This window comes from Mirounga angustirostris, unplaced genomic scaffold, assembly GCF_029215605.1.
Source record: "Mirounga angustirostris isolate CCGP_5_RB_7025 unplaced genomic scaffold, mMirAng1.0.hap1 SCAF_2, whole genome shotgun sequence".
Classification (NCBI taxonomy): Eukaryota; Metazoa; Chordata; class Mammalia; order Carnivora; family Phocidae; genus Mirounga; species Mirounga angustirostris.
Genome location: NW_026991710.1, coordinates 81,901,588 through 81,914,685, shown reverse-complemented (window position 1 = coordinate 81,914,685; position 13,098 = coordinate 81,901,588). Strand labels below are relative to the sequence as shown.

Genomic DNA, 13,098 nt, shown 5'->3' with positions numbered 1-13,098 from the left:
TGCATTTCTAGTGTGGAGGGAATCGAAGTCCTTTAGGAATGAATGAATGCCCACTGTATGCCAGGTGCTATGATTCATGAAGAGGTTAGGATTTCAGGAAGCCTTTAAATATGGGGAGAATGCCTGACATGCTGATGAAGCTATCTAGTCTAAGCCTTGTCAAAGGCATGGAGAATGAAAAAGGAAACTGGCTAACAGCCACAAAGAAGAGATCCATGCCAATGACCCAGTATGGGGCAGGCAGGGAGCAGAGGGCTAGGTGTGAAGAGAGTCAGGAAAACCAGAGCAATAGCAGGAGACCAAAAGCATAGTTGCCCAGAGGGCAGGGAGCGACAGAAGGGATAGTACACCTATACTAAAGGGGATAGGGAGAAGCAGCCTGGCCAAAGCCCTTCGATGGGAAGCTTATCCGACAGAAGTGGTGAGAAAAGGTAGTCATCAAAGACATAGCCAAAACTAATATTTCTTTCTGCCCCTTGAAGTTACAACCTTGATCAACAGATTGTCCCTTGAGTGTAGTCTCCTCTGAACGCTTATGTACTTCAGTACTACCAGATGCAGAATAAGAACAGGTTTTATTATATACGTATGTATATGCATGCACAAACCCACACTAGAAATATAGTATTGCAGAAAACATTATTGGATTATACATATTAATATAATGTGAGAATTATAAAGAGATACTATGTATTACCTCTAGCCTGAGGTTAGCATTCAAGAAATATTAACTACTACAATATGCATCTCCATTGCAGCATTTCTGCTTCTGAAAAATTCAAATTCACTGCTATACAGGTTGCTTAAAAACACTCAAACCATTTAGTGGGACATGTTCTATTTATAAAACTAAATTATGTGCTTTGAAGGAAATTTAGAAAATGTTAGAATATTCTAGAAACTGACTAGTTGGGAAAATTTGTAATCACCCAGAGATACCCACTACACAAATTGCCCTCTAGAAATAAATACTTGTAAGTATACTTGATACTTTACATGCTATTTTGTAGTCTTCTTTTTTGTTTCATGAAATTATAAGCCTACCTCCTTATCTTCCTATATTCTTAGAGGACTAATGTTTAACAGCTCTATCTTATTTCCTCATATGGCTGCATCATAATATGTTTAATCAAGCTCATATTTTTCAGTACTTAGCTTTTAGCTTTGGGCTATGAAAATGATATGTCAATGAACATCGTTGAACACAAATTTTCCCAAGCATCTCTGATTATTTCCTTGAGATAAAGTCCAAGCCCTCTAAGTGGAATTACTAAATAAAAGGCAATGAATATTGTTAAAACTTGTGACACATGGGATTTGGGGATATTTTCCTACCTCCTGTATCCCAACTCTGCCACCCCCAAACATGTACACATGCCATCTAGAAACTTCATATTTTAGTATTTGTTTACAATTATCCTAAAGATGGAGGGGTGAGAGGCTCCTAATGATTTGCTGAAATACATTTTCACTGTAGAAACTACAAACTCTTACACACACATACACACACACATATACACACAGTTTACAAACATTAGGAGAGATCAGTGTTTACTTGATTTTAAGTCTCTTCCACTTTCTCTCGAGTAGGATCTCAAAGGGTAGCCCCCATACCAACAGCGTGGGCTTCAGCTGGCAGACTTCACCTGTTTTCAACGCAAATCCTCTGCCTACCTCAGGCCAGGTGAATCTGAAATCGGCAGGGGCAGGCAGCATCTGTGTTTTAACAAGGCCTCCAGGTGATTCTCATGCACACAATTTTGGGAACGACTTCTCTGGACTCCAGTTCACCGACAAGCACAGGCTGACCACTTGGAAGGAAGCAAGAAGGTTAATGCTGCTGAGTAGAGAGCTCTGCTCTTGAGTCGTGAAGTTAGCATACCAGCCCCCAGTAAAATATTCCCTTTGAGATCCTCATTTTCCTCAGTGATTTTTTTTTTTCTAACAGAGCCAATGGACATCTGCTTCAGGGTTTTTGTGAACATTTCAAAAAGATTAGTGCTTAAGAAATATTGCTTTCCTTCTTTTCCGGCAAAGTTAATCTAGCCTTTATTTTTTGCTCCTTTGTTTTTTGTTTTTGTTGTTGTTGTTGTTGTTGAGGGGCTTGTAAGAGCACTGAGCCATGAAAGGGGAGTAAATTGATTTGCTCCGGAGGATCTGACTAAAATCTATCTATGTCAAATGGCCCTTTGGCCATCCTGAAAGCAGTCTGAACATCCTGAAAGTTACAAATGCACTGACATCCATAGGGAACAATTCAGTAGTTACCGAACATCTCACACTGTGTGAAGGATACTAAGGACTATATTCATAGTCCTGAGCTTGAGAAGCTCACGCTTTATTTGGGAAAATAAGATATTTACATAATGAAAGTAATTTCTTAATAACATGAGACAATGGAGAAGGGCAGTCACTCAAGTTGGTACGGTTAATTCCCAAGTGGGTGGTATTGGTAATAAGCATACCTGGGAAGCAGGTGTCTCAGCAGCTGGCCACCTCCATGTGCAGGAAATGTGGTGGGAGCTAGGCTTGCTAAGATTCCTTTGGGCAGAGGCAGAGGGGAAAATGAGAACAGAGGAACTGAAATACTTGAATGTTGGTGTGTTCAGAGTGTGCCTAGTACAGGAACAGAAGGGGTATTGTTCATGAAGAGTAGTGCATATGAGGCTGCAATGAAATGTTGACCTGAGTGTGGAGGGGGAATGGATTTCCAGGCTTAGGGACTCAGACTAGAACCCAGGTAGGAAGCAGAGTAGAGTAGATACACACTTGAACTCTAGAGGAAGACTCCTGGGTTAAATCCTGGCTCTGCTCTTCACCAGCTGTGAGGTCTTGGACAAGTCACTGAATCTCTCTGTGCTCCATGCACAAAGAGTGTATAATAATAGTTCCCACCTTATAGCGTTGTTATAAGAATGAAATGATCGGATACCTCTGAGTACCTAGAACTGTCCATGGCACGTAACAAGTGCACCTAGTCTAAAATGTTTGGTAAGTCATAAAAAGAGAGGGAGAGGGGTGCCTGGGTGGCTCAGATGGCTAAGTGTCTACCTTCAGCTCAGGTCATGATCCCAGGGTCCTGGGATCGAGTCCCACATCAGGCTCCCTGCTCCTTGGGAGCCTGCTTCTCCCTCTGCCTCTCTCTCTCTGTGTCTCTCATGAATAAATAAATAAAATCTTTAAAAAAAAAAAGAGAGGGAGACTTTGGTGAGGCATTAATAATTTGAATTTTTAGAAATTGTCTACTCATCCAATAAATGTTTTGTATTCATGTCCCCCTCGGATTTCATTAAAGGGCTAACGTCTTCTGAGAAATATATTAGAACATCATTGCTAGGCATCTCTTCATATCTCAATAATTTGAAAGATTCATCTCACACGTCTTACTCCATGACCGTGGTTACATGGTTAATCTTCAGGCAAGCTGAGTGGGAGAAGTATAAAAAAAGTGGGGCCAGGTACCCCAAAATAGAACGGTGACTCACTTCCACTAACAAAAGGAATTGGATAATTTATTCTTTTAAGATTTCATTTAAGTTCTAGTTAGTTAACGTACAGTATAATATTAGTTTCAGGTATACAATAAAATGATTCAGCACTTCCACTTCCACTTCCACTTCCACTTCCACATCACCCAGTGCTCATCAGAGCAAATGCCCTCCTTAATTCCCATCACCTATTTCCCCCATCCCCACCCACCTCCTTTCTGGTAAACGTCAGTTTGTTCTCCATAGTTAAGAGTGTTTCTTAGTTTGGCTCTCTCTTTTTCTTCCCCCTTTGCTTGTTTGTTTTGTTTCTTAAATTCCACATATGAATGAAATCATATGGTATATTTCTTTCTCTGACTGACTTATTTCGCTCAGCAGAACACTCTCTAGCACACCCATGTCATTACAAATGGCAAGATTTCATTCTTTTTTATGGCTGGGTAATATTCCTCTGTGTGTGTGTGTGTGTGTGTGTATGTGTACCACTTCTTCTTTATCCATCCATCAATCAATGGACACTTGGGCTATTTCCATAATTTGGTTATTGTAGATAATATTGCTATAAACATCAGGGTGCATGTATCCCTTTGAATTGGTATTTTTGTATCTTTTGGGTAAATACCTAGTAGTGTGATTGCTGGATGGTAGGGTAGTTCTGTTTTTAACTTTTTTCAAGAAACTTGACACTGTTCTCCAGAGTGGCTGCACCAGTTTCCATTCCCACCAACAGTGCAAGAGAGTTCCCCATTCTCCACATCCTTGCCAACACCTGTTGTTTCTTGTGTTGTTGATTTTATCCATTTTAACAGGTGTGAGATAATATATCATTGTAGTTTTGATTTGCATTTCCCTGATGATAAGTGATGTTGAGCATCTATTCATGTGTCTGTTAGCCATCTGTATGTCTTCTTTGGAAAAATGTCTCTACATGTGTTTTGCCCATTTTTAATTGTATTATTCATTTTTGGGGTGTTAGACTTAATTAATTTTTTATATATTTTGGATACTAACCCTTTATCAGATAGGTCATTTGCAGATATCTTCTCCTATTCCATAGGTTGCCTTTTACTTTTGTTGATTGTTTCCTTCACTGTCCAGAAGCTTTTTATTTTGAGGTAGTCCTAATATTTACTTTTGCTTTTCTTTTTGTTTCCTTTGCCTCAGGAGACATATCTAGAAAGAAGTTGCTATGGCTGATGTCAAAGAAATTACTGTTCGGAATCAGGTAATTTAAATCTAGAACCTATCTGGAGAGAACACATCCAAACTATTTTTATTGAAGTATAGTTGATGTACAGTGTCATAATAGTTTCACATGTACAATATAGTGATTCAATAATTCTATACATCACTCAGTGCTCAGCACAACAAGTGTACTCTTAATCCCCTTCATCTATTTCACCCATCCCCTTACCTATCACCCCTCTGGTAATGGCCAGTTTGTTCTCTGTATTTAAAATCTGTTTTTTTGCTTGTCTCTTTCTCCTTTGTTCATTTGTTTTGTTTCTTAAATTTCACATATGGGTGAAATCACATGGTATTTGTCTTTCTCTGACTTATTTCACTTAGCATTATACTCTCTTGGTCCCCTCATGTTGTTGCAAATGGCAAGATTCTTTTTTATGGCCAAGTAATATTCCATTATATATATATATATATCACATCTCCTTTATCCATTCATCTATCCGTGGACACTTGGGTTGCTTCCATACCTTGGTTATTGTAAATAATGCTACAGTAAACATAGAGGTGTATGAATTTTTTTAAGTTAGTGTTTTCATTTTCTTGGGTAGATACCCAGTAGTGGAATTACTGGGTCATATGGTAATTATATTTTTATTTTTTTGAGGAAACTCCATACTGTTTTCCACAGTGGCTACACCAATTTGCATTCCCACCAACAGTGCAGGAGGGTTCCTTTTTCTCCACATCCTCACCAACACTTCTTATTTCTCTTTTATTCAAACCATTCTGATGGGTGTAAAGTGATATCTCATTGTGGTTTTGATTTGCATTTCCCTGATGATTAGTGATGTTAAGCATCTTTTCATTTGCATGGTGAAGGAAACCATAAACAAAATGACAAGGCAACCTACTCAACGGGAGAAGATACTTGCAAATGACATATCCAAAAAGGGGTTAATACCCAAAATATATAAAGAACTTATACAACTCAACACCAAAAAACCCCAAAAATCCAATTTAAAAATGGGCAGAGGACCTGAAGAGACATCTTTCCAAAGAAGACAAACACATGGCCAACAGAGAAAAACTTTTACATGTAATCCTAGAAGATTATGGCAGGAATCTTTCTAGTAAAAATAGAAGGATGAAAATAGCCTACAGGTTTTATGTGATGTTCCAAGTCAACTGTGAATAAATTAAACTTTTATTAATAGGAGGGTAGCAAATGATTACAAATTCATTCTAGATTAGCTGTAATCCCATGATGGAAGGTAAATGATGAACTAATGTACCACCAATGATGGACTTTTTATTGATCTAAATTTTTGTATTCCTTTATAACTTCATCGAATAGAATATGCAGTTACACAGTAGGTTCTCTGAGAGTGAGAATTGTTTATCTGCACACTCAAGCTAAAGGTATACAGGACACACTTCACTTTGGGGTTTCAGATATCGTGGATAGTAAAGGAATCTGATACACAGCCAAGGGAAGAGGCCAATTCTGGTTGACTAGTGGCTGGGATAGAGGTAAAGAAATCATGTGGCCCAGCTCAAATTTTACCTCCTTGATCTTTCTTGACGTCCTTATCTTTCTCTCCTTTATGTTCTCTGAAGATATTGAACACATTTCTTTCACAACATTTATAGCATTGTGCTAAAACTATTTTTAGCTGTATTAATTCCCTTACCTCACCAATTTTCTTGAGGTGAGGCAACCTGTTTTACTTTTTTTTTTTTTAAACCTAGTACATTTCTTGATCCTGATAGACCCACCATGTTGTATAAGATGGCTGATTAAATCGATTAATAAATTATATGGAAGGACTTATCATGTAAACTTGGGCTGGATTTTTTTCCCTCTTCCCTTCCAAACCCCTCTCTACCGTTAACACCATTCCAGTTAGTCTGGATCAATAGGCAATCTTGCCTCTGGTTTCTGGTTGGTTTCAGCCAGGGGGTACCACAGACAGGAGATCAGAGGGAGGAAAGAAACTGAGGTCACAGTGTTTGTGTCTCGTTACCTCTGGGGGATGTGGGGGAGGGCTGTTTGTGTTCCTTAATTCAAAGCCATAGCTCCATATAGTTTATGTTCTCTGGGTTCCAGTGATTACTCTCTCCCTTGACTTTTCACGCTCCCTATTGTTACGAGCCTCAGCGTTCTGCACCATCCATTGTGCCTTCCCTTCATCCTGCTCCTATCTTTATAACCTTTATTGAGCTCTTCTCAAATTACCCAGGTTGATTGTGCCATCCGTTTCACACAGCGACTCTGTGCCTGCAGGGTCCCTGACAAAGAAAGAGAACCTGATAGTGAGGGGGGTGGTGAGTAAGAATAGGTAGAAGTTGAGACACAGGACATTGTGTTCAAGTTCCTGAAGGAGGATGAGGACTGAGCTGAGATTCAGTCTTCTTCCCAGTGTTTTCTTCCCTCTCAAAATGCTGTCCATTTCCTTTATGATGTGGAGTCCTCTTACTATTTTCTCCAAGAACTCTACTGGAACTTGTTTATTTTATGGCTGAATTTTAGATTCATTCTATGCTTTCTCATGAAAATACTTACTCTTTCTTCTTGGTAATTATCACAGTCACAGAGAACAAAAGCAAAGCAATTTGGTAAGGAAAGAACCAGTGAAATCTGAAGTCAACTTGGGCATGTGGAGAAGTGGGTGAAAGTCACATTGTTACAAAATATGAAAATAGTTTTTATAATGTGAAACTAATGATTTCATGATAAGCAAATGAGCAAACCTGGTAATCTTCCTAAAATCCATGATGCTCAGAAAATAGATTCACTCCATAGAGTCAGACTACAAAATGTTGCTTTATTCAGGAGTTCTATAGGACCACGTATTAAAAGTTAATATTAAGGAATACTTACTAAGTGCATGCTACGTGCCAGGCACTAGCCCATTACCTTACTTCATCCTTACAACAACCTATGAGTGGCTGCTCATTTTACAGATGAAGAAGCTGAGAGGCTGGGAGGTTTATATAGCAGGAGCATGTGGAAAAGGTGAGATTGCAGGTATGCAGGAGTATCTTAAGCCATATCGCCCTCACTGCTGTACTGCCCTGCTTCCCGCCTTCCTGCACGCTGGAAGCTGAAACTGCTGCATACAAGAGGTTTAGATATCCAAGCCATACTGCACTAAGCCCCAAGAGTTAGAGGACCACTGTGCTCTCCAACTAGCTGCAAGGTAAAGGTAGAATAAAGTGCCAACGAACCTCTTTGCTAATAAATAAGACCAAAGCTGATTGTTGATAAGTAAGAACACTGCTCACTACATCTCTAATATTAAAAACAGCATTAATGATAGTAGAAAACATTTATCAAATGCTACTCTATGCTTGGCACTGTACTTTACATGCATTATCTCAACTTAAAATAACCCAGTGAAATGGAGATTGTCATACCCATGTTAGAGATGACGATGGAGTCACATGCCCAAGATCATTCAACCAGCAGGTGGTGGAACTAGAATTCCAAACCAGGCCTCCCTGTCTCACTCCCTGCCACCCCCACTGATTTTTAGTTAACTACTAAACCGATGAAGAGTAGTGAAGCTTCAGTTGATCTGAATCTGGAAGATTCTTAATGCCAGGATAGACACCTCAAGTTCTACTCCCCCGCCCTGTATTTAGGGAGGGCATTTAGACTATTGAAATGTTTTAAGCTTTCAAATACGATTTTATGAATTTTCAACTATATTACTTAGTGAAAACAGAACCAGAGCCATTCCCAAATGATGTGAGCCTTCCGTTTTATGTTCTGTGATCATGACTATCAATCACTGCTATTACTCCCCATCACCGTCTTCATGAGCACTGTCATCCTGGCTATGACTACTCCTACCACTCCCATTCAGCAGTGTCCTGGAGATTCTAGCCAGGACAATCTAGCCATAAAATGAAATTAAAGAAATTCAGATTGGAAAGGCAGAAGTAAAATAATCTCTGTTTACAGATGGCATGATCTTTTACATAAGAAGTCCGAAGCACCTACCAAAATTAGTAAGTTCAGCAAGGTTGCAGGATTCGTGATCAATATATAAAAATCAACTGTATGTATGTACACTTGCAATGAACAACCCAGATCTGAGAGTAATTTGAAATTTGAAAACAATTTCATTTATAATGGCATCAAAAAGAATAAAACATGTGGGATAAATTTAACAGAAAAGTGTAAAACTTATACCCTGAAAGTTATAAAACACCGTTGAAAGAAATTAAAGATTTAAGTAGAAAGATGCCCCATGTTCATGCATTTAACATTAAAGTGGCAATATTCCTAAAACTGATACACAAGTTCAACACAGTCCCTATCAGATTCCTAGCTAGCTTTGTAGAAATTGACCAGCTGATCTTAAAATCCATATGGAAACTCAAGGGACTCACAAAAGCCAAAACAATCTTGAAAAAGAACAAAGTAGGTGAACTCACACTTCCCAATTTCAAAACTTACCACAAAGCAATAGTAATCAAGACAGTGTGGTACTGGCATAAAGACAGACATATGGTTTAATGGAATAAAACTGACATCTGGAAATGATCGTTTATAGTCGATCGATTTTAAGCAGTGCTAAACTGCTAAAACAATTCAATGGGAAAGAATTAGCTTCCAACAAATGCTGCTGGGACAACTGGATATCCAAATACAAAGAAACAAATTTGGACCCCCTACTAAGCACAATATACACAAATTAACTCAAAATGGATCAAATACCTAAATTTAAAGCTAAAACTGTAATACTCTTCATGGAGGAAGGGTTACTTGGCAAAGAATAAAAATAGAGGTCTCTAAGTGGACAAGGACTCCTGGTACTATCCGAGAAGGAGACACAAGACCCACAGATGAAGGGCACTGGCTCTAGAATTTTGTAATACAGCTTAAAGCCTTATCACTACTGTCCCACGTTGGCCATTTTCATAACTACTGTCTGGATTCTTCTAGCAGCAAATTTTTAAAAACCAAAATGATCTGGAAAATATAGTATAGTGAATTCACAGAGCAGGTCCTGGGAAAGACCACTTATATTTGAATCCTGGTTTTACCACTTTCTAGCTGAGAAAATGTCTTCTGTGGGGTAAATTAAATGTCTTCTATGCCCCGGTTTCTCCATCTATAATTGTACCATCCCATTCAGTAACCACTGGCCATATAGGACTATTGAACACTTGAAATGTGGCTAATCTAAATTGAGATGTGTTATTACAGTGTATGCAAATTATATACCACCAAAGATCCAATCCTCCCCCCAAAATATCCCATTAATACTTTTCATATTTATTACATGTTGATATAATACTTTGCATGTATTGGATTCGAAATATATTATTAAAATTCATTCCACTGGTTTCTGCTTATTTTTTTAAAGTCACTACTAGAAATTTAAAATTGTTTCTGTGGCTCGTCTTATAGTTCTATTGGACAGAGCTGATCTATAACATGGAAATAATAATGCTACCTATTCAATATAGTTATGGTGAGAATTAAATAATTTAATATATATATGATGTTTAAAATACCTGCCACATAACAAGCACTAAATAAGTGTTAGCTTTAAAGGTATTTCTGAAGGCGGTCAGGTTCAGAGAGGCAGGGAGCAAACTGTCGTGGGCAGAGATCTAATAGACACAGAGAATGGTAGTAGGCACTTCACAGAAGAAATGCAGCCAGGCTAAATCCTTCAGGTTTGCAGGAGGAAGCTGACAGGGCAGAGGACTCACGTCCGAGGGCAGTGCATTTCTCCGGCAGACACCTTTGCAGAGGACAAAGCTGTCTGGACACTGATGTTTGAAACAGTGAAGTGGTCAGAATTAGAGACGGCGAGAGAGGCTTATAGTGATATTTCTGGCTCCAGGATGTCATTTCAAAACGTGGACAATCACTCCAGCCCTCTTAGATTTCTACCTTGTTCATCCAGAAAGGAATCAGTGTTTGTCCTATGCTTCAGGTTTCTTGTTTCTCTGGAGCAAGTTAGAGTTGCTAAGTGCTATCCATCCTCCAAATGGGTAGCCGTGTTTGACTGGGCCAGGCACACAAGCTGTTGGGAAGTGGCATAATACTAATGTCCAGGATGTCACATTCATCGCTCTTGAGTAAATTACTATTTTGCATTTTACAGAAGCAGTTGTGATGTGTTAAGCATCACACGGCTGAGGTTCCTTGGCCCATGACATCTTTGGCTTAGTGCCTGAGGTCAACTTGCTTTTGCTGTAGCATGAGTAGCTTTACAGAGTGCTTCTTCCAAGGCCAATGCCACCACCCATTACAATCCACCCCCCTTCAGTTTTTGATTCCTCTCTTCTCAGTAACATCACAATAAAGGTGCCAGCCCAGAGCCTTATGAAAACTGGAATTAGAGCTCGTTTTCAAGTTTACAGGTACTGAAGAGGTTCTGACTGCTGGTAATCTGTGGCTCATATTCCACAGGGCTCTGACCTCCTATTAGAGAATCCAGCCTGTCCTATAGAGTGGCAGAGGCCTAATCATGTATGTGGCTGAGCTCAGAAAGTGGCAGAAACAGAGAAATGTGGTGTTCAAAGTAATGGAAGACAAAGACAACTCAATAGGATGTCCATATATTTATTTCATCACACATCACTTAAAATTTACAACCAGTGGTGGGCTAGCTAAACTTCCATTGCGTGTGTGTGTGTGTACTTAATGGACAAAGGAGCACCTGTTATCTGTTTTGAGTTTATCACCATCAACACATACATCTGGTTTAATAGGCATTTGAAAACATTTAACATGGCTCTTTTAATTTGTACAAATAAAGATGATCTTTTCTTTATTTCATATTTTAGAAATCCAAATCCATCAGTTTCTAAAAGCAGTATTAAATTCTCTTGGCCATTCTGGTTTTTGAACAGACTGTAGCCAAACAGACTAGAACATCTACCACAAAACGCTTGAATGAAAGAAAAAATAATGAACATATGAAATGTCCCTTATGAAAGACAGTGTCGTATTTCTAACTCTTATGTGCTAAGTCCAATATTCTTGCAGGGCAGAAGGCAGAGGGCAAAATGGCTTTCTTCTAGCAACCTGACCCTGCGGTCAGCAGAAAGATGATGCTGTGTTTTAATTCCGTGTGCCTTCTAACTCAATGCTTAGTAAAACTCCTGATAAAAGAGATAAATATCCACTCTTGAAGCTGTGACAAAAGTCTTTAAAAAGTCTTATCCCTTCCCCCCAAGAGGTCTTTTTTTCCTCCTGATTGGGCAACATATTTGGTAGAAACAAGCCATGCATAAGGTCCTATGGGGGGCTTCCTACACACTGATTGAAAATCGTTGAAACAAAATTGGGTTCTCCTGAGGGTACTTGTGTTTTGTTTTGTGTTTTACAGATAATTATTTCTTCTCAGAACAACACTCTTCTCACTGTACCAAATGGGATTTGACAGAGGACCCCAAACCAGGAATGTTGCTGGAAGTGTCACATATGTTGGCCCAAGATGACACTATTGGTAGCATACGGAATTGGCCCAAATTTAATCATTTGAGGTTTTTCAGAGCTTTTTACAAAAATCTTAAATACAGGCAAATATGTAAACACTGTGCTCTCAGAGAGCAAGTATACAGGCATGTCACATCGTATCCCTTCTCGGAAGACAGATCCAAGTGAAACCTCACCAATCAGCTTCAAAACCAACCGCCAGAACTACTCTCGGGCTCAGGGGCAAACACCACCTTGCACATGTCAGAGTTCTCTTGGTGGAGCGGAAATTCAGATCCCGCTATGAGGCTTTCTTTTCTTCTCCGAGAGACGTAACCTCTGCCTGTGGACAGCCTTTCATACTTGGTCTCAAATTGCCTGCATAATGACAGCAACAATAACAAAATTACACACATATTAAAGGGACCCCACAGCCCTCAGAGCCAAGCTACTGACTGCATGTACGCTTGAAGCTTCTGTTTCAAAGCAATTTGAGAAAGGATGGGAGTGCCAAAGACTACCAGCTTCCATTCCCATGAATGGGGTCATTGTTTTCTTCCCATTTATTTCTACAGCAACAGATATACTTTGAATGCCTAGAATATAGGAGTCCTGCCACACATTTTTCTAGAATGAAGGACAAAACTCCTCTCAGCTTTTTGGAGATGCTGTTAAGCTTTGCAGGCCTTGTTATGTCTCCCATCCCTCATTCCGGGAGCCCCACCTTGGGAGCACTCCCCTTTTGAGTAATTAGCAAGTCCAACTGGATTTAGGCTGAGAAGGCTGACAGGCAAACATTCCTAGAGCTCTGGGCCAAGTGGAATGTGGAAAGAAACCAGTTAGCCGTGAGCCTGGCTTGGTGGTCACTGCATTTTGACCACTGGAAGGTTGATTTTTTTTTTAATTCATTAATGGAGGTTTATTCTAAACATAAGTTAATATAAGTTAACAAACAGCTTAATATTCTGATTATAATCC

General features: G+C 39.3%; 1 protein-coding gene across 1 annotated transcript in view; it reads right to left on the bottom strand.

Moving 5' to 3' along the window:
- Nucleotides 1-11,254: 11,254 nt before the first annotated feature.
- MTTP (microsomal triglyceride transfer protein) overlaps nucleotides 11,255-13,098 on the bottom strand; it is a 57,624-nt gene continuing 55,780 nt past the window's right edge. The window contains exon 19 of the mRNA XM_045880698.3: nucleotides 11,255-12,498. Within this exon, the coding sequence (XP_045736654.2) occupies nucleotides 12,327-12,498 (172 nt within the window). The 3' untranslated portion in view covers nucleotides 11,255-12,326. The remainder of the gene's footprint in view (nucleotides 12,499-13,098) is intronic.